The 22,464-nt window shown below is 48.7% G+C and overlaps 9 protein-coding genes across 9 annotated transcripts, besides 11 other annotated features; all 9 read left to right on the top strand.

Moving 5' to 3' along the window:
- Positions 1-527: 527 nt before the first annotated feature.
- Positions 528-1,808, top strand: TraAM80_00263 (phosphoprotein phosphatase; the record flags this gene model as incomplete). Its single annotated transcript, XM_029377347.1, has 1 exon — positions 528-1,808. One exon carries the CDS (start codon positions 528-530, stop codon positions 1,806-1,808), a length of 1,281 nt encoding a protein of 426 aa, XP_029242827.1.
- Positions 1,809-3,246: 1,438 nt separating this feature from the next.
- Positions 3,247-3,272: a microsatellite.
- Positions 3,273-3,310: 38 nt separating this feature from the next.
- Positions 3,311-3,344: a sequence feature (A-rich).
- Positions 3,345-3,416: 72 nt separating this feature from the next.
- Positions 3,417-4,526, top strand: TraAM80_00262 (ras-family member, GTP-binding protein; the record flags this gene model as incomplete). The annotated part of the gene is made up of 1 exon (XM_029377346.1): positions 3,417-4,526. The coding sequence occupies one exon, from the start codon at positions 3,417-3,419 to the stop codon at positions 4,524-4,526; it is 1,110 nt and encodes a 369-aa protein (XP_029242826.1).
- A 122-nt stretch (positions 4,527-4,648) lies between these two features.
- Positions 4,649-4,704: a sequence feature (A-rich).
- A 93-nt stretch (positions 4,705-4,797) lies between these two features.
- On the top strand, positions 4,798-5,907 carry TraAM80_00261 (uncharacterized protein; the record flags this gene model as incomplete). Its single annotated transcript, XM_029377345.1, has 1 exon — positions 4,798-5,907. One exon carries the CDS (start codon positions 4,798-4,800, stop codon positions 5,905-5,907), a length of 1,110 nt encoding a protein of 369 aa, XP_029242825.1.
- TraAM80_00260 (uncharacterized protein) lies at positions 5,904-7,883 on the top strand (the record flags this gene model as incomplete). The annotated part of the gene is made up of 1 exon (XM_029377344.1): positions 5,904-7,883. One exon carries the CDS (start codon positions 5,904-5,906, stop codon positions 7,881-7,883), a length of 1,980 nt encoding a protein of 659 aa, XP_029242824.1.
- A 418-nt stretch (positions 7,884-8,301) lies between these two features.
- Positions 8,302-9,111, top strand: TraAM80_00259 (uncharacterized protein; the record flags this gene model as incomplete). Its single annotated transcript, XM_029377343.1, has 1 exon — positions 8,302-9,111. The coding sequence occupies one exon, from the start codon at positions 8,302-8,304 to the stop codon at positions 9,109-9,111; it is 810 nt and encodes a 269-aa protein (XP_029242823.1).
- A 135-nt stretch (positions 9,112-9,246) lies between these two features.
- Positions 9,247-9,288: a sequence feature (A-rich).
- A 411-nt stretch (positions 9,289-9,699) lies between these two features.
- TraAM80_00258 (phospholipid-transporting ATPase 1-like protein) lies at positions 9,700-12,954 on the top strand (the record flags this gene model as incomplete). The annotated part of the gene is made up of 1 exon (XM_029377342.1): positions 9,700-12,954. The coding sequence occupies one exon, from the start codon at positions 9,700-9,702 to the stop codon at positions 12,952-12,954; it is 3,255 nt and encodes a 1,084-aa protein (XP_029242822.1).
- A 523-nt stretch (positions 12,955-13,477) lies between these two features.
- Positions 13,478-13,494: a microsatellite.
- Positions 13,495-13,546: 52 nt separating this feature from the next.
- Positions 13,547-13,618: a sequence feature (A-rich).
- Positions 13,619-13,713: 95 nt separating this feature from the next.
- Positions 13,714-13,748: a microsatellite.
- A 535-nt stretch (positions 13,749-14,283) lies between these two features.
- Positions 14,284-14,331: a sequence feature (A-rich).
- A 1,259-nt stretch (positions 14,332-15,590) lies between these two features.
- Positions 15,591-18,386, top strand: TraAM80_00257 (IQ motif containing with AAA domain 1; the record flags this gene model as incomplete). The annotated part of the gene is made up of 1 exon (XM_029377341.1): positions 15,591-18,386. The coding sequence occupies one exon, from the start codon at positions 15,591-15,593 to the stop codon at positions 18,384-18,386; it is 2,796 nt and encodes a 931-aa protein (XP_029242821.1).
- A 226-nt stretch (positions 18,387-18,612) lies between these two features.
- Positions 18,613-18,640: a microsatellite.
- Positions 18,641-18,794: 154 nt separating this feature from the next.
- On the top strand, positions 18,795-19,451 carry TraAM80_00256 (uncharacterized protein; the record flags this gene model as incomplete). Its single annotated transcript, XM_029377340.1, has 1 exon — positions 18,795-19,451. The coding sequence occupies one exon, from the start codon at positions 18,795-18,797 to the stop codon at positions 19,449-19,451; it is 657 nt and encodes a 218-aa protein (XP_029242820.1).
- A 342-nt stretch (positions 19,452-19,793) lies between these two features.
- Positions 19,794-19,819: a microsatellite.
- A 425-nt stretch (positions 19,820-20,244) lies between these two features.
- Positions 20,245-20,286: a sequence feature (A-rich).
- A 530-nt stretch (positions 20,287-20,816) lies between these two features.
- TraAM80_00255 (putative DNA cross-link repair 1A protein) lies at positions 20,817-22,403 on the top strand (the record flags this gene model as incomplete). The annotated part of the gene is made up of 1 exon (XM_029377339.1): positions 20,817-22,403. The coding sequence occupies one exon, from the start codon at positions 20,817-20,819 to the stop codon at positions 22,401-22,403; it is 1,587 nt and encodes a 528-aa protein (XP_029242819.1).
- Between the last annotated feature and the right edge of the window lie 61 nt (positions 22,404-22,464).

The raw sequence follows: 22,464 nt of genomic DNA, 5'->3' as shown, positions 1-22,464 counted from the left end.
TCACCTCTTTCCCCTCTCTGTCGCCCATCAATACTGTCACTGCCGCTCGCCACAGTAGTTTCTTTCTATTTTTATTCTGCTGACCGGTTTTTCACTCTCTCATAGTTTTAGTTGTCCTTTTTCTCTGGTGCTAGTGGTGTTCTTCTGACCTGTGCATTGTACTGCCTCTTACCACTTCCTTTCCATTTTATAGCTTCTAACCTTTTTTTTTTTCTTGCTCCGTTGTGTCGCTGTTAATATTTATTTTTTAAGGATTGCTTGAGCCCGCTGAAGGTTAATAAACTAACCAATCCATTCCAGGGAACTATCCACGGTAACCTGGGCAGAGAATTTTTACGAAATCCCCTTCTCTCACTGTGTGTGTGTGTGCTAGCCTCATCGCAAAGGCAGCGGGGATACTAAGCGAAACGAGCACTTAGCCAGGAAAGAAGCAGGAAGAGCAGCAACCGTGCAAACTAGGAGGGACGAAAAGCGGTAATTTTGGGGAAGGTTTCTGCGTGAGTGAAATGAATCGAAGGCCGGAACGTATGAGTGCTGTCGCTTCTGTTTTTTACGAGCCCGATGTGAAACGTGACACTGAGGACTCAGATAATCTGGTGTATTGGGATGGTGAGAAGGAGTCAGCTCAGTCGACGTGCGATCAAAGTCTCCCCGGAGTCCTTTATACTGGAATATGTTCGTCGCGTTCTAATTTTTTTGCTGCACCTCCGAGAAAAGGCATTTTTCTTGATCTCATCGATAGCCTGCTGCACTCTGGTACGGCGTCATCTGTCTCACAAGCTTCTGACAATCCTCTTCAAGATGAAACACCTATTTCAACGGGTGAAGGGGTGCAACGATTCTTTACTACGGAGCTGGTGGGCCGCCTATGCGATGAAGTTAAGGCCGTCTTGGAGGGGGAAAAAGTGTTGCTAAACATCCAAGTAGAACAAAACGAAACGCTCGTGGTTGTGGGCGACATTCATGGTCATTTCAACGATCTTATCTACCATATTTTACCAGAACAGTCAGATAAAAAGCTGAACTTTGATGGATCGGACCGCAAATTTCTTTTTATGGGGGATTTTGTGGATCGTGGACCGTGTGGGGTGGAGGTGGTAATGCTGCTGTTTGCACTGAAGGTGGAGTACCCGCAACTTATTTATATGCTCCGTGGGAATCACGAGGACCCACACATATCTTCTATATATGGTTTCTTTAACGAGGTACGCGCGAAATTTGGCTGTGATGCCCCCTGGGTATGTTTTAATGAAGTATTCCGTTATTTGCCTCTTGCCGCCGTGGTCACGACCCCGCGAATTCGTTTCTTCGCAACTCACGGAGGCCTTTCCCCACCGCTTTTAGAGTCATTTGACATCATAAAGACAATTGAGCGGTTGGACTACGGCGGTGCTCTTGACAGCGTCCTTAGCGAGGTCGTAGGTGGCCTATTGTGGTCCGATCCTACCGATATGACGGAGTACTTTGCGCGAAACATGCGGGGATGTGGATACATGTTTGGCCCACAGGCTAGCCAGAAGTTTTGCCAAATGAACCAGTTTGACTTTATCTGCAGAGCTCACCAGGTTGTGTCGGAGGGATATGAATGGTGCCACGACAATAAGGCACTCACTGTCTTCTCCGTGCCCAATTACTGCGGATTTAGCGAAAATTTAGGGGCTATTATGATAGTGCAAGTCCTTGGATCTGACGAGGAAAAAGAGGAGCTGCGCTTTAAGCAATTTAGCTCAGCCGCAGAAGTTGATGAGTATTTGCCTTATTTGGTAAAGACGTGCGGAGAGTTTGTGTTTTCAGCATTTATGGACTGATAACTTGAAATTTTACTTTTAATATTTCTTTTTTTTGTTGGGAGTGGAGGTGCGGGAAAAGGGATCTTTTTTATTTTTTATTCTTTCGTGTTTATATGTGCATATATTTCTCTTGGTGGTTTTGCTGATTAAATTTTCTCTGGCCATTTAAAGGTGTGTGCAGACTCTCCTCCGTGTGCTTGCTGGAATGGGAGGAGCACTTAAAGAGCAGACATTTGCGTTACCTGTTTTGTTTTGTTTTGATATCTCCCTTTTGGTGTGACTAAGTGTTTTTTTTTATTGTTTATCGTTAAGCGTGTTGTTTTGAGGAAACTCAGAAACGCATAACACAAAACGAGGGGAAAAAAAAGGGGGAAAATTGAGGAGCAAATAAAAAAAGAAAGAGATATGCGTGGAAATTTTCGATTTGCAAAAAGATAGCGACTCGTCAGCACGCATGCACTGTTGTTACAGACCAGACTCTTATTGTTGCTTTGGAATGTGTTCTGGCTTTGGTGGTAATTTTACTGCTTTGGTGCAGAGGGAGAGAGAGGGGAGGGGGGGGGGGGGTGAATTTGTGCCCTTCGTTATTGCCGTATCTTCTCATCTTTGCTTCCGTCACCACCGCACGGTGGGAGGTGTTGTGGTTGTAGTGCTCCATGGGCGGTGCCACTTTTTCAGGGTTTATGAGCAGAAATATGTTTACTTGTTGAGGCTTTTTAAAACTTTTTGCTCCTCGTTTTTTTTTTATTCTGCGTTCGAGTTTGTTTGTTTGTGTGTTTTCAGCTGCGCCGGTGTGTCTCCGTTGCCTTCCCCTGCACTGGCGTGTTGAAGTCCATGTGCGCGGGGGGATCCCGCGATATTCCAAAGACGAAGTAAAGCCGTTAGGCGTTGTTTTACTCTTTATCTTATATGGTTTCGCAGAGATGGTGCACAACATGCCACGAGGCATACTGTAGCCCACAACGGTGTTCCTTGTAATTTTTTTGAAACTTTTTCTGGAGTTTGATGCAACCCCTCCCATGTTCGTGTGTCAGTGTATAAGTACGCCTATGGTTATCCTTAGTCCTGATGGCGTGCTTGTGCCGTGGCAAACTTATGTTGATAGTGCTTTCATTGGTACTGTGAATAATAATACCAAAAGGAATGGGCATAAAGAGGGTATCGTGGGAGAAGAGGGGGTGACGGGGAAAGTGCCATGAGGCACAAGCGTTCTCCACGCACTTTTCTAGCGTGTATGTAGGTGAAAATGAAATATCATCGTCATTGTCCTCATCTGTTTATTACAAGGAAGGTAAGAAGGTTGTTGGAGTAGAGGAGTGCTGCTTTGGTCTGTGTGTGCATGTGTAAATAGAAGGCATCAACTGAAGATACGGAAGAGCTGGTATGTTCGGCAACGACGCCTCTCACAGCTCATTGTGTTCCAAGCATAGAACAACTAAACGAAAGGGGTGGCAGCGGTGGTGGTGGTGGTGGTGGTGGTGGCATTTGCTGCCGCATCTGCAATAATTCGTGGTGACAATTCTTGCTCTTCTATTTCTCCCTTTCTTTCTATTTATTGCTTGTTGCTTCTTGACTACGCATTACCTTTGAGTGGGGTCCGGGTCGTGGGTGTGTTTGCAGGTCATCATGCAGGACCAGATCCAGAAGCTACTACTCATTGGCCCCGGTGGGGCCGGGAAAACGTGCATGCGAAGCATTATATTCGACAACTATTTGCCGCGTGACGCGCTGCGGCTGGGAATCTCCATATCTTTGGACCAGAGCCAAGTGCGCATGTTTAACAACCTCTACCTCAACCTATGGGACTGTGGTGGGCAGCACCGTTACGTGGCGGAGTACCTGAACCGCCAGAAGGAGTACATCTTCCGAAGCGTCAGTGTGATGCTTTTCGTGTTTGACATCAATAGCATGAGCCGCGAGAGTGATGACACATATGGAGGGATGTCAACCGATTGGAGCCGGCCGGAGATGTTGGAGTACTTTCAGTCTGCTATGCGTTACATTCGACAATACAGTCCACATGCGAAGATTTTTGTGTTGCTGCATAAGATGGATCTCATCGCCAAGGAACTTCGTAAGACTATTTTTGAGTCTAGGAAGGCAGAGATTCTCTCGCGACTCGAGGTTGACGAATCCGCGTGCAACATCCAGTTCTTTGCTACGAGCATTTGGTCAGACTCACTTTATTTGGCATACAGCAGTGTTGTACGCTCCCTCATACCTCATAGAGATGTTCTCATGCGAGAGATGAAAAAGTTGCTCCACAGCTGCAACGCGATGGAGGTGGCTCTCTATGAGCGCAGCACGTTTCTTTGCCTGACACACGTCAGCCGCAAGGACGCCGATGACAGATTTGTAAGCAACGCTGGCGGCAGTGGTAGCGGCAACAATAATGACAACTATGCTAACGACGACACTTGCGTTGAGACGGACAGCAGTGCGATTGGCACACCAAAATGCGAATTCCGAACGACAGAAGTGAGTGAGACGGTGAAACATTTTAAGTTAAGTTGCATGAACAATTCGACGAGTCTCGATGGATTTCAGATTACCACGGAGAACTTTACCGCGTTGCTTCACCCCTTTACAAACTGTACCTATGTGCTTCTTGTTTCGACGGACCCTAGTGTTAGTGTTGAGCTTCACAAGCTCAACGTGCACAGCGCACAGCGTGCGTTTGAGCTTTTTCTTCGATCGGGGGACCCCATTGCAGAAGAAATGAGGCAAATACTGTGATTCCCCGCCCTTACTCTGTTGTTGTTTGTTCACGCGTGTGCTTGTGCATGGGTGTTGTTTGCATTTTATCCATTCGTATTTCTTCACCAATTTTTTCGTTTTGCTTGCGTCTTTGGCGCAGCTTGTTTTCTTTTGTTTGTTTGTTTGTGTTTTGATTTTTATTTTATTCTTATTTTTTCTGCTGCGCTGAAGGCGCCTCTCCGTCATTTTGGCCTCTAGGGGGAGAGGCGAAAACAACAGCGTCAACAGCCACATTGACAAGGGAGTAGCGATGCACCAGGCCTTAGTGGTCATTGGCCACGCCGTCCGGTCGCCCTCGTTAGTGTCTGTGGGTGGTGATGGCAGGTGGCTGGCGTATGGCTGCGCCAGCGACATGGTAGTTGTGTGTAGTATACCAGACGACAGTGGGGAACAGCACTCTTCATGTGATGAGGACTTTGCTGGTGCGATGAGGATTGTATCACTGCAGGCTGGGGAGAACCTGTCCGTGGTTGCGTTGCACCAAACCAAAGAGACGTTTTGTATTGGGACTGCACACCATGGTTTGTACTTAACCACGGCGTCGAACCCCGTTCTTAGTAGCACAACCACGCGCCTGCCAATGCATCTCACAGGTGAAAGTGTATTTGCGTCTTGCTTTATTGATGATCACGAAACGGGTCTTGACGTGCTTGTGGTTTCTTGCGGCTCCCAAGAGTTGGCGAAAACGCGCTTTAAGCTATCGCTGTGGGACGTGCACACACGATTGTTGCTGTGGCGGGGGTGTGCGGACGCCCTGGATGCCATTGTACCGCTACCAGGCACCTTTGGATTTGCCTCCTGCGCCCAGCGGGAAGTCACGTTGTGGGAGGTACAGCTACCCAGCAACGGTGCAGCGAATGCGACTGGGCACCGCGGCATAAGTGGAAGCAGGAAAAACGTTAGCGGTGAGGGAGGCGGAGACATAGGTTTTACAGTTTTGAGCAAGACATGCAGCGCCGTGAACGAGTTACGAGATGCGGAGTTTGTCGCAATTGTTCCTCTCAGAGGAGCTGAGACTTTGTTGACGGTGCTAACAAGCGTGGGATTTTTGGTATCGTTTGACTGCCGCAGTGGGGCGCCTGTAAAGTGGATGGACTGCAAAGTGTGTCCCGCCACCGCTGCGTACCGCATGGCAGACGACATCATAGTTTGTGGGCCGATGATTCGGTTTTTTTCCTTTGACAAGTGGGAGTTTCACGGCAAGATCAAGCAAAATGCTCCCCCCGCCGTTGTAGGCTCATCGCTTCTGACACGGCTTGTAGATGCACTCTGCACCGGGGCTGCCGTGTGTGGGAAGGATCGAGCCGTTTTTTTTTTAGCGGAGGGGACATGTCGCGATACCGCGTCGTCAGGCCCATGAACGGGGCATCCAAGCTGGCGTTTCATCACGTTTATCAGTACACCCCCGTCTTGCCAGATGAGGCCCCGCTACGCTGGATTCTTTTAGGCACAGACACGCTCTGTTTATGGTCCCCGCGGCGCTTGCGACTGTACGACACGAGACTTTGGAAAAACTCAAGCATGACGCTTGAAAGCACATGTGCCGTCTATCATTCCAGTCTGGGCGTGTTACTGGCCTACGACGCTTCGGCCTATGAAATTGTTGCGATTACGCCCAACTTGGAGCGTGAACTTTGCCGTCTCGGTGTCGCTGAGCCGCTAACGAGCCTAGTTGTTCATGAAAAAACCCAGTTTGCGTGTCTTTCCTTGGACAACAGTTTGTTTTACTTTAGCGGGCAGTGGCAGGGCAGAGGTGAATTTGTCCTTCAAGGGCTGCACTCTACACGCTTGACCGGGTTTAAGGTGCCGCTGGCACAATTGGTGTCCGTGAAGGGTGCGCTTTATGCTGCGTCAACGCACCTGGTCGCCAATCTCCAGACAGGAGACAAGGTCAAAGTTTCGGACGACATTATCTCATTCGTTGTCGCAGGCAACACGCTTTTGTTGGTCCATCGTCATTACTGTGTGGTGTTGGACCCCATCACGATGCAGCGTGTCGGCACACCTCTGCAGGCACCCGGGTTAGAGGAGGCGGTTCCCTCTCCAAAAGGTGATGTTGTTGCTTTACGCAGCGCAGTGAAGATTTCTCTTGTGTCTCTCAAGGGCAGACAACCGGTGGCACACCTCTCGCTTCAGCGGGAATCAAGTGGCCTTGGCTCTGCAACTATCATTTCTCTTGGCTTTACAGCTGACGGGAATTCTCTGATTTTGTGTGACTCGAGGGGTCTCTTTTCCGTACACCGACTTGGAAGCATAGAGGCGGCGGTCGCAACTGATGTCAAACGGGTGCCGCGACAGCAAATTGAGCGCGGTGGCAGTAGGCGTTCGCTTTCATGTGGTGGACCGACAAATAACGAGCTGCAGTCCCGCTTTTTGGACCTTCACGGTTTCTACGAAACCACCCGACGCACACACAAGGAATATGAAGGAGGCCAACAGCGATCGAACTCTGTGACCTCTGTGTTTTCGCGACGAAACACGGCAACAACGACAAGTTCTAGTGGGCTCTTAATTTTGGCACAGGGGGATAGCATTCTTCAGATACCGTCGACTTCTGCCAGTCAGCAACTCCCCTTGTTGCGAAAGTGGGAGTCGGACCGCGCACCAACGGAGCTGCCGCAGGTGGTCAGCACTATAGAAGGTCCCGACGTGGGCGTATCCACGTCTGTGGTGGAGGTCTCAGCTCTTACTTCTCTGGAGTCCATACTGAATTTTAACATGCACACCGTCGCGGAGAGCGATGCGCCCCTGACTCCGTCAATTGCTGCCGACCTTCTCGTAAAGGAGCGGGACAAGGTGACATTTGCCGATGCCCCAATGTACGGGGTGCGAAGTCCAGCACGAAAGGGGCAGCCATCGATAAGCCCGACAGGAACACCAGAGGATGACGTTGTGAACATTGAATCGATTGAGAATGAGGGACTGCGGAAGGAGTTACATTACGACCCCTTGAACATGGGTGTCACTCCTCCAAAGTCGCCTTCTATGGCGTCTAACTCATCAAGTTCCGTGAGGGTTCGTTCATGCGAGCTACGCGATGCGCTGAAGAATCTTGCTGAGGCGTACGAGCGGCAAGACCAAGAAGACTCTGTGGACGTCGAAAACATCATTGACACGGAGGCAGTGGAGGAGATGTTTAACACAGTGAGTCGCCTGTACGCGCGGCTCCAGTCACGCCAGCCACGGCGACCAGGCAGCGCGGGTAGTGTCGCTGGCAGTGACGTCTCCACCTCATCTTTCAACGTCATTTTGACTGATCTTCAGCGTTTGCAGCGCCAGAGCAGCCGCATCGAGGCACAAAATGAGGCGATACTCACAAAGCTTGGGCTGAAATGACTCGACCAGCAAAATCCGAAGCAAACTGACACTGGCAACAGCGAAAAAAGAAATTAAGAAAAAATAGAGTGGGCGGTAAAAGGAGAGGCATGGAATGGATCGATGGGTGGGATGGGGAGGAGTTGGGAAGATGAGGGTGAGATAAACCGCATTTGTCATACGAGAACGTAATGCGCGTTTTCAGGCAGCGGCATTCATCGCAATCAGAAGCAACAAAAACGTTAAGAACAAGAAAGATTTTGCTTTTTCCTCTCTTTGTACCTTTTATTCCTCCTTACTTACTGTTTTGCGGTGTTGCCCTGCTCTTTTGGGAGAAGGGATTTCATGGTGGGGAGGCCTTCTAAGCCTTCTTTTTTTTTTCTCCGATCCTTCTTGAAGAGACGAAGGATTTTAGTTTCCGCACTCGTTGTGTTTGAGCATGTTTAAGCTGTTTGTGTCAAAGCTTCCGAAGAGTGTTTCTGCAGAGGAGACTGGAGACTTCCTCGCAACGCTTTTCCCTGAAGCCGTACACATTCAGCTGCTGCAGGGTTCACGCAGCGGGACTCACAAGGGACACGCTTACCTCCACTTCAAGAGTGAGGTGGCGGTAACTGACGCACTTCGACGACTAGAGGAGGGACCACCACTGATCTTCCATGAAGTGTCAATCCACGTGAAACGTGCCAGTCGTGTTGAGACGGTGGAGCATGGCAGCTTGCCCCCTCAAACCTTACCCCCACAGCTTGCACACTACGCACACTCCATGTGCGCAACGGTTTCCTCGTCTGCAGTTGACGCCCTTGACGGGGTCGTCGCCCGCTATGAGCTCAGCGACGGTGTCACGGCTGTGGCTTTTGGATCAGAAGTCCAAATGACTGCTGCACTGGAGTCTTGCCGGGGAAACGCGTCAAGGTGTTTGCCTCCACTCTTGCCAGAACTTTTATCATCACACAATACGCGAAAGCGCAGACGTGGTGATAAAGATGATGACGGGGGTAGTCATCGTAAGGAGGAACTTAAAGACTTCCATGACACCGGCGCAGGCGTAGGCGATGGACCACTTACATTGGGGAGTGGTGCGGATATGGTGGCGTCGTATGAGAGGCGTGGGCTAGTGCCACTCACTCCAGCGACAGCCTTGACCCTGCTGCGGGATTTCATGGAGGGGCGTGGTCGTATTGCTCTGAAGGATCATAAGGGTCACATCGCGGTGATGCTGCTGCCAGCACATGCAGCGGCTTTGGAGTGACGTTTTTTAGCTGTGAACGTCTTTGGCCACATTTCGACTGGCTGCGTCAAATCTTTCCTTACTCCCTTTTGTCCCTCTTTGCGTGTCTCCTTGAAACGACAGCTGCTGTACACGTGACAAATGCCTCTTGTTACGTTTTTCCTTCTTTTTTTTTATCTATGTTTTTTTTTTTTTTTTGCTCTCTGCGCTATGGAATTTTCCTGTCGTAATTCATTTTTTCTTTGCAAGCGTTGAGGAAAGCACGGGAATTCAAAAGAGAGACAAGCAGCCACTGAAGCCATTGAAAACGCATCTTGTGCTTTGCGAGTGCATTGTTCCTTTGACACCGGTAACTTAACGGCTGAGGGGACCCGGAAGGGAAGAAAAAAAAAAAACTGAGAATATAGATAGATAGACACAACAAAGGAAGGGAAGTTAAGGATAAGGAAATAAACTGCGCTTGCGTGATTGGGCACAACAACCTGAGAGAAACCATCGCCGACACGCCGGCGTGTATCTACGTTTACATACACATCATTACTTCCAAACGGTTGACTTTTTTTTTTTTTGTTGTTGCCAACATAGCAAACCACCTTGTGTGAGGAGGTGATGAGTTGTGCATGGTGCTGCGGCTGCAAACGTGAAGAGGAGGTTGAAGAGCAACAAACGGAGGTTATTGTGCATATGAACGATCGCGAAGCGAATGCACCCTACAATTACCCTGACAACTTTGTAAAGACGACAAAGTATACGCTCTGGACGTTCCTTCCACTTGAGTTACTGATGCAGTTTAGAAGAATAAGCAACTTTTATTTTCTTATTTGCATGGTTCTCGCTCTTATCCCTGGTGTTTCTCCTGTAAGCCCTGCAACCGCCGTCGCCCCACTTGTATTTGTTGTTGGGGTGGCGATGACCAAGGAGGGAGTGGAGGAGTTCAGGCGTCATAGGGCGGACAGTAAGGCCAACTCTGTTGAGGTGGAAGTTCTTGTGAATGGAGAGGTGGTAAAGGTTCCTAGCCGGCAGCTGCATGTGGGGGATGTTGTGCGAGTGTACTCTGGAGAAGAATTGCACGCTGATATATTTTTCCTGTCTTCCCACTCCGAGAAAGGGCAGGTGTTTATTGATACCTGCAATTTGGATGGCGAAACAAGCCTAAAGAGTCGTAAGTCAATTGAGGTGACGCGATCACTTTGCTCTCCTGAAACCCTGGAAGCAGCACGACTCACATTACACACTATCCCCCCTGATCCCGGACTTTTATTGTGGTCTGGCTGGATTGACCTCAACGGGGACACCTGCGCCGCTGACCTGAACCAGTTTTTGTATCGTGGCTCCGTTCTTCGCAAGGCACATTGGCTATGGGGATTTGTTATTTACGCCGGCTCAGACACCAAAATGTTTCGCAATTTAAGGAAACGGACATCAAAATCTTCTGATTTGGACTTGAAACTAAATATTCTCATAGCCATTGTGTTCTTATTGCAAAACTTCTTTCTAGTCTTGCTTTGCTCGCTTTCGGTGTGGTGGAATAATAAACACCACAAACACTGGTATATCCGGTGGTACCTGGAGCAGCATGGGGCTGCCTCACAGTGGTTTCTCAACTACCTCACCTACTTTGTATTACTTAGCTATCTTATACCCATTTCGCTGTTTGTAACCATCGAGGTATGTAAGGTTATCCAGGTCTACTGGATGCAGCGCGACTCCAAAATGGTGGAGCTTGTCAACGGATGTTTGCGCCGGTGTAAATCTAACACGTCAAATCTGAACGAACAACTTGCGATGGTGCGTTACATTTTTACGGACAAAACGGGTACCTTAACAGAGAATGCAATGAGGTTTAAAATGGGTGATATTATGGGTAATACAATTCGTGGGGAAGACATTGAAGGTTCACTAGAGTTGCTTAATAAACAGAGTTCAACACGTGCTGCCGCGGAAGAGTATTTTCTTGCGTTGGCTCTTTGTCACACGATTCAGCCGTTTCCAGACACCCACAGCCCCTTTGGGGTGGTGTATGAGGGTAGTTCTCCTGATGAAGTGGCACTTGTTACTGCTGCTGCAGAGCACGGCTTTTGTTTGCGGGAGCGTACCTCAAGCTCCTTGACGGTGAGGGTGGAGAAGAAGACCATAGTGTATGAAATCCTTGCTACACTGGACTTCACACCTGAAAGAAAAATGATGAGTATCGTTTTGCGGGAACGGAATAAGGAACGGATCATGCTTTTTGCAAAAGGTGCCGATAGTTCCATAAACTTTCGGACCATGGATAACGCGGATATTGAGGAGTATAAACGGAGTTTGTCACTAACACTGTCAGATATGGCGAAATACGGGCTACGTACACTTCTCGTCGCTACACGTGACCTCACTCCGAAAGAATTCGAGGAGTGGAACGCACGTTTTTTGGACGCCGGGAAGGTGCTTGTACGCCGTAGTGAGGCCGTTGACAAGGTATGTGGCGAGATTGAACAGAACCTGCGACTGCTCGGAGCCACCGGTATTGAAGACAAGTTGCAAGAGGAAGTTCCAGAAACGATATCGTTCTTTCTTGACGCCGGTGTTGTGGTATGGATGCTCACTGGTGACAAGCGGGAGACAGCGGTGACAGTTGCCGCCACAGCCTCGCTGTGTGATCCAAGGAATGACTATGTTTTGCACGTTGACGTGGACTCAATTGACCCTAAACACTTGAGAGCGGTGGAAAAAGTTGGGTCTGATTTACATGAAGCAGAGTTGTACTTAGAACGTGGGAAGGAAGAGGGTGTTCGGTGTACTCTTGTGATCGATGGCATATCCCTTAATGTGGTGATGGAGCACTACTATATTTTATTTCTTAGGTTGTCCATGGGTCTTGGTTCGGCTGTGTGTTGTCGGCTCACGCCGTTGCAGAAGGCCGAAATTGTACGCATGTTTCAAAAAGCAACGGGCCATACCGCCATGGCCATTGGTGATGGCGCAAATGATGTGACTATGCTTCAAGAGGCTCGTCTTGGCATTGGTATTATTGGCCTTGAAGGAGCACAGGCAACCCTCGCCGCGGATTACGTTATTCCCAGGTTTAGAAACCTTCGTAGACTTTGTGCCGTTCATGGGCGATATTCTCTTCTCCGTAATGCGAGCTGCATCGTGGTGAGTTTTTACAAGAACTTCGCATTGGCTTTTATGCAGTTTATCTTTAGCTTTTACTGTGGATTTTCAGGACTCACACTTTTTGACGGGTGGCTGCTGACCTTCTACAATATTATGATGACTAGCATCCCACCATTTTTTATGGGTATCTTTGACAAGGACATTTCCCCTGCGGTGTTAAGTTGCCGCCCTGACCTTTTTGCCCCCCTTTCACGGGGGCTGTATTTTAATTTGATTGTGATGTTGCGGTGGGTCTTTGAGTCTGCGTTCCACGCATGTGCCATATTTTACGTGCTTTACCCGACAATGATGGGCCTTGACTTCAGCCGTCACAGTGATATTTCTGGGAGTATGGGGGGCACCATGAGCCTGTTTATGCTGGTGTCGGTTGTGCTGGGCCGCTTGGCTCTGCAAGTGCGGTATTGGCAACCCCTGCAGGGTGTGGGGTTTGTCTTTTCAGCTGTTGTTGTGGTTTGTTTCCTTTTTGCATACTCTTCTTTTGCCCATGTTGGGGAGTCGTCGTTGTATTGGCAGGTTTACGTTTTGATGGCAGGAGTGAAGTTTTGGCTGTATCTGTTGCTCTTGCTGGGAAGCCTTATCTTTATTATTGACCTGTCGATGCTGTACTTCCAGAAAAAACTGAGACCCACCCCACGCGACGTTGCGGAACGGGAACGCTTCAAGCTGCTCCGAGAGCGAAGAAAAAAAAGGTCGACGCACCCCGTTTAAAGTGTCATGAAGGCGTAAGCAAATTGTTTCCCTCATCTTTTGCTTTCTTCACCGCCAACAAGAGAAGGAGCATGAGAGAGGTTTCAGGAAGGCAGGGGGCACTGGCTTGAGTGCGTACACATATGTGTACAATCTCTCACTGCACACGCATATGCACACCTTCGCATGGATGCTATGATGAGTATTATGATTATTCTCGTCATGACACGGGACGGCACCGGGGATGGCAGAACAGAAGCGGGAATGAAATAACGGAAATAGAAAGGATAAAACAGTCAGCAACAAATAAATAATACACATTCCCTTGATGTCAGGTAAGTGGAGGGCCTCCTGGCAGCAAGCAGGGGAAGATCACAGGGGGAGAGACAGAGGGAGATGAGGAAAGAGATAGTTGGCGATGGGAATTTGGTGTAGCACGGAGGCTGTATCGCACAGGAAGGACACAAATGGTGATGTGCTTCACTTTAACTCCTCCTAACAAACAAGAAGCAGCGTTTTGATGAAAAGAAGAGAAAGGTGAGTGATATATATATATATATAGTCGTGCTTTTCTATGTTAAAGCTCTACCTGAAGGCGAGGGATCCCTCCGTCTTTTCTTTTTTTTTTCCTTGTTGACTTTGCTTCTTTTTTAGTTTTTTTTTTTTTTTGGTTTTTTTGTTGTGTGCTTCCCTTACCCTTACACTGCGGACTGTAGTAGATGATTCTGAGGCCAAGGGTTTCCCTTGGTTTGCGTTAAAAACAAAAGATAATATATATGGTTTTTTTTTTGGAGTTTGTATTTTGCTTTTTTATTGGAAAAATGGTTGTGAGTTTCCGTTTTTTCATGAGAGGACACATGCCGTGTAGCGCTGCAGGCTTCTTACCGCTCCCCTTTTCTTCCTCTGCCGCATTGTTGGCCTGTGCCAACGCACGGAATTCAGGGCGACCGGAGGAGAGCGATGCTTTGGTGGGAATTTGATTCCAGCAACGTGGTGATGGGAATACACTTTGTTTAGGCGGTGAATGAAGGTTAACCCGGGGAAACCTTAATATAATTTCTAGACAATTGGACGAAAAGAGAAAGAGTGTGAGAGTGTGTGCTTCTTAGCGGGGGGGAGGGGGGGCACCTTCGTGGTGGCTGAGTGGGTGCTGCCCTGCTGGTCGGGTAATGTGAATTTGGTAGAGGAACCAAAGAGGTAAACTTTCGTGCAATGCGAACATCGGCAAACAGGGGCAATGCGACGAGTAAATTGGATGTTGTAAGGAGATCTGTTTTTGCGATTATTTTGTTTTGGTGTTTTGATCTTTGTCGAGCTATGGAGATGCAGTCGAAATGCAAACACCAACATTTTCTTTTGTTTTGTTTTTGAATACTTTCTTTGCTTTTTTCTCTCTTTTGTCGCAATTAATACCACGGAGGTACAGCTACGCTTGTGCGTTGGAATTTATGTGTCGATGAAAATGTGAAAAAAAAATGCAAGTGGCTGCTAGGCGAGCTACCTCTAATTGCTCTTCGTACTTTTTTTTTTGTGTGTGTGTGTGTTTTTGTCCCGATTGTGCGCTATGAAGGACAGTTGTTTGGCATCATATTTGGTTAGGGGCGGGTGGGACGAGAAACGTTTTCTCCGTCGACCCCTCCCCCTCCAAAGAATCGATGTTTACACGTATATGCTTGTATTTGCACATACACGCGTTTTCGTGTGTACATCGCCTGCATCAAAGCACACTGAGGGAGGAGGGGTAGTACAGACAATCAAATTACTCGAGCCCAATAATTTGATTTTACATGCATGCACGTGTAGGGAAACGCAACGCGGAGGTAAAACAGCAGCAATACCACATTGTCTTATGCGATCGCTGTAGTTGTCGAATTTGGGTTACTCGTCCCTTTTAATTGTTTGTTCTGTTTGTCAAATATCGGTTGTTATTTTGTTTTATTGGTATCAGGCAGTAAAGGCCAGGGCTTTGCAATACGTTTTGAGGTCTAACCTTGGGCTGCTGTGTAAGATTCATGTGTGTTTCCTTGCGTACATGTCCCTGCATACGACTATGCGACGTGCTGAGAAGTGGGTGACATTTTTTCGTGGATGTTCTTTTTTTTTTGTCGGAGATGGTGAATGGGGCAATACCAATTTCTTTTTTTTTTTTATTATTTGGTTGGAGCTCTACCTTGCTAAAAGAAGAAGAAAAAAAAATTGTTGTCTTGATGCCAAGACCTAATGCGCCTGGCCATATAACCTTTTTACCTCTTGCTTCCTCCTATGCGGTTTTGCCTTCTTGTTGTTGCATGCACTCCCCTCAAGCCTTTCTGTGGTGAAGTGTTTGCGCTGGATGGTTTGCGGGTAAACCTTTTTCCTTCTCTTTGTTTTGTTGTTGCTGTGTGTCTGCGTTTGTTGCAAGGGATTCTTTCGAGTCATGTTTTAGTGCGCCCTTGGTTTCATTTGCTGTGTTCACTCTCTCTTCGTCCTCTTATCACCGGCCTATTGGTTTTGCATTTCGCTCCTCTTTTCTGTATGGGCTTGTATCTATCTCATTATTATCCTCTGTTCTCTCTGTGTCAGTCTCTTATTATTATTATTTCCTTTTTTTTTTGTGTGTTTCTGCGATGAGGTGTTTGGGCTTGGGTGCGTGCCCGTGTTGAGGGAGGCCGTGGGACATGTCGTCGCTGACCTACGAGGATTACTACCAGCAGGCCCTCGAGGACCTGGCCTTCATTTGGAAGGAAGATGTGAACGTCACCAAAGTGCGCGTCGCGGCTGGAGGGCGACCACGCTACGAGCAGCTACTCCAGTATTGGGTTTCTCTATACATTCAGTACCTGCGCACGGCGAAGCGCCTCGCCACTGTGCACGACGCGCAGCTACAGCCACAAAAACGCTACGATGTTCGCACGCTGCTCGACACCTGCTTGGGCCGGATGTTGGAGCTGCGAAACCTCCTCACAGTGAACTGTGGTGAGTTTGTGAAGCTGGATGATGCCATGCTTGACACGAAGATGATTCCGGACGATCTAGAGGTGCCAATTCCGCGCTACTTTGTTGAGGATGCTGCGTCGGAGCTGCAGGAACGACGTCGACAGATCACAGCACTGCAGGCACACTACAAGGAAACGGAGGTGAATGCACCTGTCTCCAAGGCTCTCACTAAGGGGACCGAGAAGGGTCCCTACTCCCAAGCTAGTGCCGGCATGACTACCACAATTATGACAGTGGATGACGCGGTGAAGCTTTTGCAGGTGAATGAGCGTGGACGTCAGGCACGCCAACGGGCCAAGTTTCAGATGGTAATCTATCTGCAGCAGAAACATGCCTTGGAACATGCGAATGAATATAGTTACACCGCAGGGAAAGAACGGGCGGCGTTGGTGGTGCAAAAGGCAGTTCAGGCCTATCTTGCTCGAAAGCATATATTGAACGAACACAATAAGGAGCTGGAGCTACTCGGTATGCGCCCCACCGCAGCCACTTTAAGTGACGCGGAGCGTGTAGCTGCTGGGGTTCGTCTAGAAGAGCGCAAAGCTCGTCAGCGCATGAATGAGGCGAATTATCGACAGAAGGAGGTCGAGTTGGAGGCGCGGCTTAAGGCAGAGGAAGGGCCGCGGACGATGGAAGAGATGTTAAACGAAGTTCTCACTCGCATGGCCTATGCACGGATGGAGAGCAAGGACGACACCCCACTCACATTTCCAACACCCGAAGAAGGTGGCAGTCGCAAGTATTTGGAGATTTATGGCGGCACCGCCGGTGCAGCTACGGGAACGGTCATCGCTAGTGGAGCTCCTTCTAGGTCTCCTCCTTCCTTTCCCGGGCTGCCTCCTGATGAAGCGAATGTGCGTAGCCGCATGGGTTCTGTGACAGTGCGGTCATCCTTTGCTGGTACTGCGCTCCCACAAACACCGTCACGAAAGGCGGGCAGCACTATACGACGCCGGGGAGAGGGAGAGGAAAGTCTTCCGGCGATGCCACCGAGTAATTTGTGGAATAGTATGAATGCGGTAGATGAGCGTTATCAAACCATTTGGAGGCCCCACTTTGAGCAGACGTACCTCAAGGATTTGGACCTCGACCAGGCAGCAGATGAGAGGCTTCTTCGTCATCAACTGTTAGAGGGACCACGTGGCATATTAGAGAATGTGCGGTGTGTTGTCGATGAGCTTATCATGATCGAGGTGGAGAACCTAAAGAAGCGTCTCGAGATGGAGCGGCGTGGAGGTAAAAAAAAGAAGGGTGGTAAGAAGAAGGGACCAAAAAAGCCGCGGGCACCAAAACTGAAGGATCCGACAAAAGGGGTAGATATCGAGACATTTATGAACAGTGCGGTGCACCAGAATGTCCTCCAGTTACCGGATCCGGATATTCGGCTGGAAAATTATTTGGGTTGTGCTACGGTGCATGGGTCGCCGCTTGATGTGCTGCTGCGCACGCAGAAGCCTGATGAGGAGCTTAAAAAGACGTGGCAGCGTATTCTAAACAACTGGGACGCCAACGTTGAACAGGCGATGAAGATGAAGAAGGATGCCTTTCAGAAGCTTTTTGACAAGTTTCTACAGCAGTCCTCTTGGCTCAGCGAACCTTCCGCAGCGCAGGTGCGCCAGTGCGTAGCGGAGTACGCCATCCTGCCGCTTGGCTCACAAGTCATTCATGACTTGGCGCCAACTTCAAAGACCCTTCTCCTTTACGGGTTTTCTGGTAGTGGCAAGACGCATTTGGTGCATGCTGTCTGCAACCATAGCGGAGCCAACCTTTTTGACCTCTCGCCGGCCAATTTTGAAACGAATACGAATCTGGTAGGCATTATTCAGATGGTGTTTCACCTTGCCAGAGTGTTGGCCCCGTCTGTTATTTACATTGACAAGGTTGAAAAATTGTTTTTGCGCAAGAAGAAGAAAAAGGGGCCGAAGGATCCCCTCATGGCACGAGGAAAGAAAATGAAAAAAGAGATACTCAAGGGCATTGCCGCTCTTGCGCCTACCGATCGTGTACTGGTCATTGGCTCCTCATCTGCGCCGTGGGATGCGGAGTTCAACGCGATGGTGAACAACTTTGCGCATATGATTCACTGCGTCACTCCAGACTACGCCTCACGTCTCATTCTGCTAAAGAAGTGGGTTGCACAGCGTACAACAGATGCCAATGCATTAAAGCCAGAAGGTTACCACGAGTTGGCCCTTCTTACAGATGGACTTTCTGCTGGGGAGATTCAACGCATTGTGTGTGAAGTGCTGCACACCCGGCGTCTTCGACGTCTTGCACAGAGACCACTCACGGCGTCGGACTTTTTATCCGCCGTCGCCCACGCCAAACCACCTAGTGGGGAAGAGCAAGCGCTAATGAAGGAGTTTTCACTGCGTTTACCACTCCGTCTGCGCCGCATAAACCCCTCTACGGACCTACCAGCGCCCGAAAAGAAGGAAGGCGGAACCAAAAAGAAAAAGAAGGAAGTGAAGGAATGATCAGAAGCACTGCGGGCACTGCTGTGGGTTGTCATGTAGCTGAAGAAAAAACAGTGATATTGAAATTGATGTAAAATAATAATAAAAATGAATTCCGTTTCATTTTTTCTTTTTTTTGTCTCATGTGCCGGATGAGGAGGAGAAGGGGAATGAGCCTTCGGGGTGAATGCAAAGCGGCAAGCAAGTAAGCAAACGACACAAAGCCTCGCAGAAGGAACTAATACCAAACAAAAGTAAAACAACAACAACAACAAATGGGAGATTATTATTAAAACACTTGAGTATTGTTTTTTTGCCAATGATGCCGTTATTCCTGATGTTTTTTCCTTTGATGTCTGCTTGCCATGCGGACACGTGTGCTGATTTTTCCTTTTCTTTTTATTGCCTGTGATACAAGCTACACTGATAATGGGAACCTACCTCCGTCTCACGCGACTCCGAGGGCTTCCTGCTGGAACCTTTAAGAAAGAATCATTAGTTGTGTCCACAGTGACAGAGCGGCGTGGTCAGGAAGGCCACGTACTCAGTTCGTATCTTGTTTTTGACCTTCAGTCCCTTCTTGAGGCAAACAGTCGGGGCCTTCTGGAGCCTTTGACAGGTGCCCTCCGCCGCAACCGAATTCTTATACCGGAATTGCTGTTGCATCGACTGGACGAAATGAACAAGAAGGCATTCCAGGCTCTTAGTCTTGGAAATTCAGACGAAGCTACCGCAACGGCAAAACGCTTTCGTGACCTCCTTCAGTTTCTGTTGCAAAACAAGGAAGCAGATTGGCTCTTGTTTCAACAAAAAGGAGTAAACGAGGATCAACGCTTTTTTCGAGAGAACACCTTGGCCAATGACTTGACCGACGCCCGGCGCTATGTAAGCTACGCGTTGTTTGTCAAGGGGAACGCCAGCGAAAAAGTCATGCTCGTTACCTCCGACCCAGGTCTAAAAAAGTGTGCAGCAGGCGAAGACCTACTGACGGTGTCGATTGGAGAACTTTTTAGAGTAACACATAAGGAGCTGTATGAGACTGTTCGCACCGTTCACCCACATCATCCCCTCTCTTTGGACGCATAGAAGATGAGTATAATCACCTCGCTAGGTGTTGTTTTGTCCCTGTGTTTGTGTGAGTTGGTTCCAAGACTGCTAAAGATTGTTTATGCCTTTTACCTCTTAATGTAATCTCTCCTTTATTTACTTATTTTTTTTTTTTTTGAGTCTTCGTCTTTCAGTCACGTGGATGCTTTTTGAAAGCGAGGGCCACGGGGATCAATACGGAACAATAACACCAAGCGGTGCCTCCTCGGAAAAAAAAAGAGCAAAAAAAGGTGTGTGGGAGAGAGGCCACATCACTTCTTGACTACGCGACGTGCATTCGGTAGCGTTTTGGTTTATAGGCGCTTGCTTTAACGCACAGTTCCCCCCCCCCCCCCCCCCCCCCCCCCATGTCACCCCTAACCTTCGTGCCTTTGTGCATTTGTGGGCGAGCGTTGGTATTTGGAGTGAACTGTAAAAGGGCTGTAAGGACGCGCGTCCCGTCTTCTCTTCCACCCCACATCGCCCGCCGCCTTCTGTGATCCATGACAGGAAGACGACGTGGCAGTTGTGTAGGGGTGATCTTCCTATTGACGCCGCTTTTGTTATTGTTGCAACAGTATCAACAACAGCGAGGACGGCAGCGAAAGAAGAGTCATGCGCTGGGAGATGACGGAGTGAGACTCCGTTCCAACTTGCTGGGAAACTGGTGTCCGCGCAATAGCGCATACACTGACACCAGCAAAGGAAAAAAAGTATTGGCGAAATAGGTTACTTCTGCACTCTTGATAACCTTAATCGTCAGATTTTTCGAACCATGTTTCTCCCTCCCTCCTTTTTTTTTGTTGCTTGTTTGTTGGCATTTTTTTTTTTTCTTGTATGGTTGGCTGATTTTAGCGGCTCAGGCGGTTGGTAAATTCTGCCAGTCATTCCTGGGGTGGTTGTATCACCTGCGCATCCTGGAGCAGGACGGCTGCGATGCCTTGGTGTTATTCAAGTGAAGCGTACGCCGATATGTGCCCCATTCCTTACCAGACATGAGAGTCTTTTGAGGCTTTCTATTGAAATTCACATGCTGCTGAGTAAGGGCTTTACGAGGGGTTTTCACATTTGTTTCTAACGAACAACTTGTTTGCCTCGGTAACGTTGATGGACGAAGGTGAGTTTTCTAAAGGTGAGGCAAATAAAGTGTACGGGTACGGCTTACTGTGGAGCAGGGGGAGGGGTGGATGAGCAAAGTTAGTGTCGATGAGAGGTGTCATGGTCACCGTGGTTGGATTTTTTCTTTTTATCACGTTTTTGACGTGCGAGCACGTGCACTGCTCTTGCTGTTGCTTTTTTAGCCGCTATTAGCCCCTCTTGTTTTTTTTTTTTTTGGCGAGCTGAATTCCATAGCAGCATTGCCCAATGAAGCTACCCCTATTTCCTGTCTACATTGATCAATTCTATTCGGACGGCGCTTTTGATGCTGTGTACCTGTTGTCTCACTTTCACACGGATCATATGAAGGGGCTCTCGCCTTCATGGAGTGAGGGTCTAATTATTAGCGACACGGTGACGCAGGCACTGCTTGCTCAAAGCTACGGGGATACCCTGGAGAAGCGGACAGTGTCATTGCCGTTGTTCCAACGAACTCCCTTGTTGAGCTTGACAACAAGCCATTCTTGCTCAGAGGCCAGTCGGAGTGGTGGGGAAAAAAGATATGTGTCGTTGGACTACGTTAAGCAGACTCACAGCGATGACAAATGTGGTTGCGGTGTCGGTGAAGAAGGGATGGTGGCGCTGTATCTCCTGCCCGCCTTTCACATCCCGGGTAGTGTCATGTTCTTCCTTGAAACGCCCTGCGGTAATATTCTTTACACGGGTGATTTTAAGTATGATGAGCATGCTAGACGCCGTCTGGACCCCTTCTTTGCCAATCATCGTGTGGATCATGTATACTTGGATGATACATGGCTGCATTTGGGTATCCACGACGTCTCTCTCTCGGTTAAGGGCAACGAAGGCACACAAGTGCAAAGCAAGATTCTATCAGAGATGGAGGTGGAGGAGGCAATAGAAGCAGTTGGCCGTCGCATGGATAGACGCGTGCGTGACTTTGCACTGGATAATAACTCTTGCAATAAACTTTGTGGTCCGTACGTATTGCGGGTGTATTTGCACAATCAGTTTGGTAAGGAGCACCTTGTTCAACGTCTTGCAACACGGCTTGCAGTTCCAGTTGTAGTTGACCAGACCCGGTACGAGCGTATTCGCCTTCTTGCTTCGTTTAATGAAAAAATTGCGGAGGTCGATGAAAGATTTTGTATGGACGTTGAACGTTTTGTGCCTTTTGAAAATTGTGGCGCGTGCCCTCGTGTGGAGGTTGTCTCTTCGCTGAAACAGATCTCTCCTGAAGGGCTTCGGGCTGCCGCCGAAAGAAACGGGGGCACGCCGCACTACGGTATTGTGATGTCTGGATGGGCTCTTTTCCGGCAACGTGGCGGGAAAGGCGATGAAACGTCTGTGTGGGAAATACCAACCACACTGCACTGCACACCGCAACAAATCATTGACTTTGTCGCGTTGCTGCGCCCCATGTCTGTGACGCCGCTGCATTACAAGCCTTGCCGCAGTGTAGTGGTGCTGCAACGACTTGGACCGTTCTTGCGACGACCGTACATGAACCATTTTTTGTCGGTTTCGGATGGGTTGAAAGATGATGCAAAGGAATGGCTGCGCTGCATTGTGTCCAGCAACAATGCCAGGGGGGAGGCTTTCTTTGCACCGAAAAGAAGTGGGTTTTGTATTGGTTCTTCATCCATGGGCAATACGTCTCCTCAACAGGAGACGTCCCTTACTTCTGGGGGAGAGTCTCTAACAAAGATGGAGCGGCAGCGGCGTAAGAGAGCGCATGCAGCTTCTTTGTCTTCAATTAGAGTGAGACGGTGCGATTACTCACTGTGTTCTGCTACGCCTTCTCTCACGCAACTGGCAGAGTTTCTTGATCTCTGAAGACTGAGCTTTTCATTCTTTCTGAGTGCATCCGTGCATCTGCGTGTACTGTGAGTTTTGA

This window comes from Trypanosoma rangeli, assembly GCF_003719475.1.
Source record: "Trypanosoma rangeli strain AM80 chromosome Unknown Tra_15.4_contig_00004, whole genome shotgun sequence".
NCBI classification, from domain to species: domain Eukaryota; phylum Euglenozoa; class Kinetoplastea; order Trypanosomatida; family Trypanosomatidae; genus Trypanosoma; species Trypanosoma rangeli.
The sequence above is the reverse complement of the archived record's forward strand: the minus strand, read 5'-3'. Positions and strand labels throughout refer to the sequence as shown.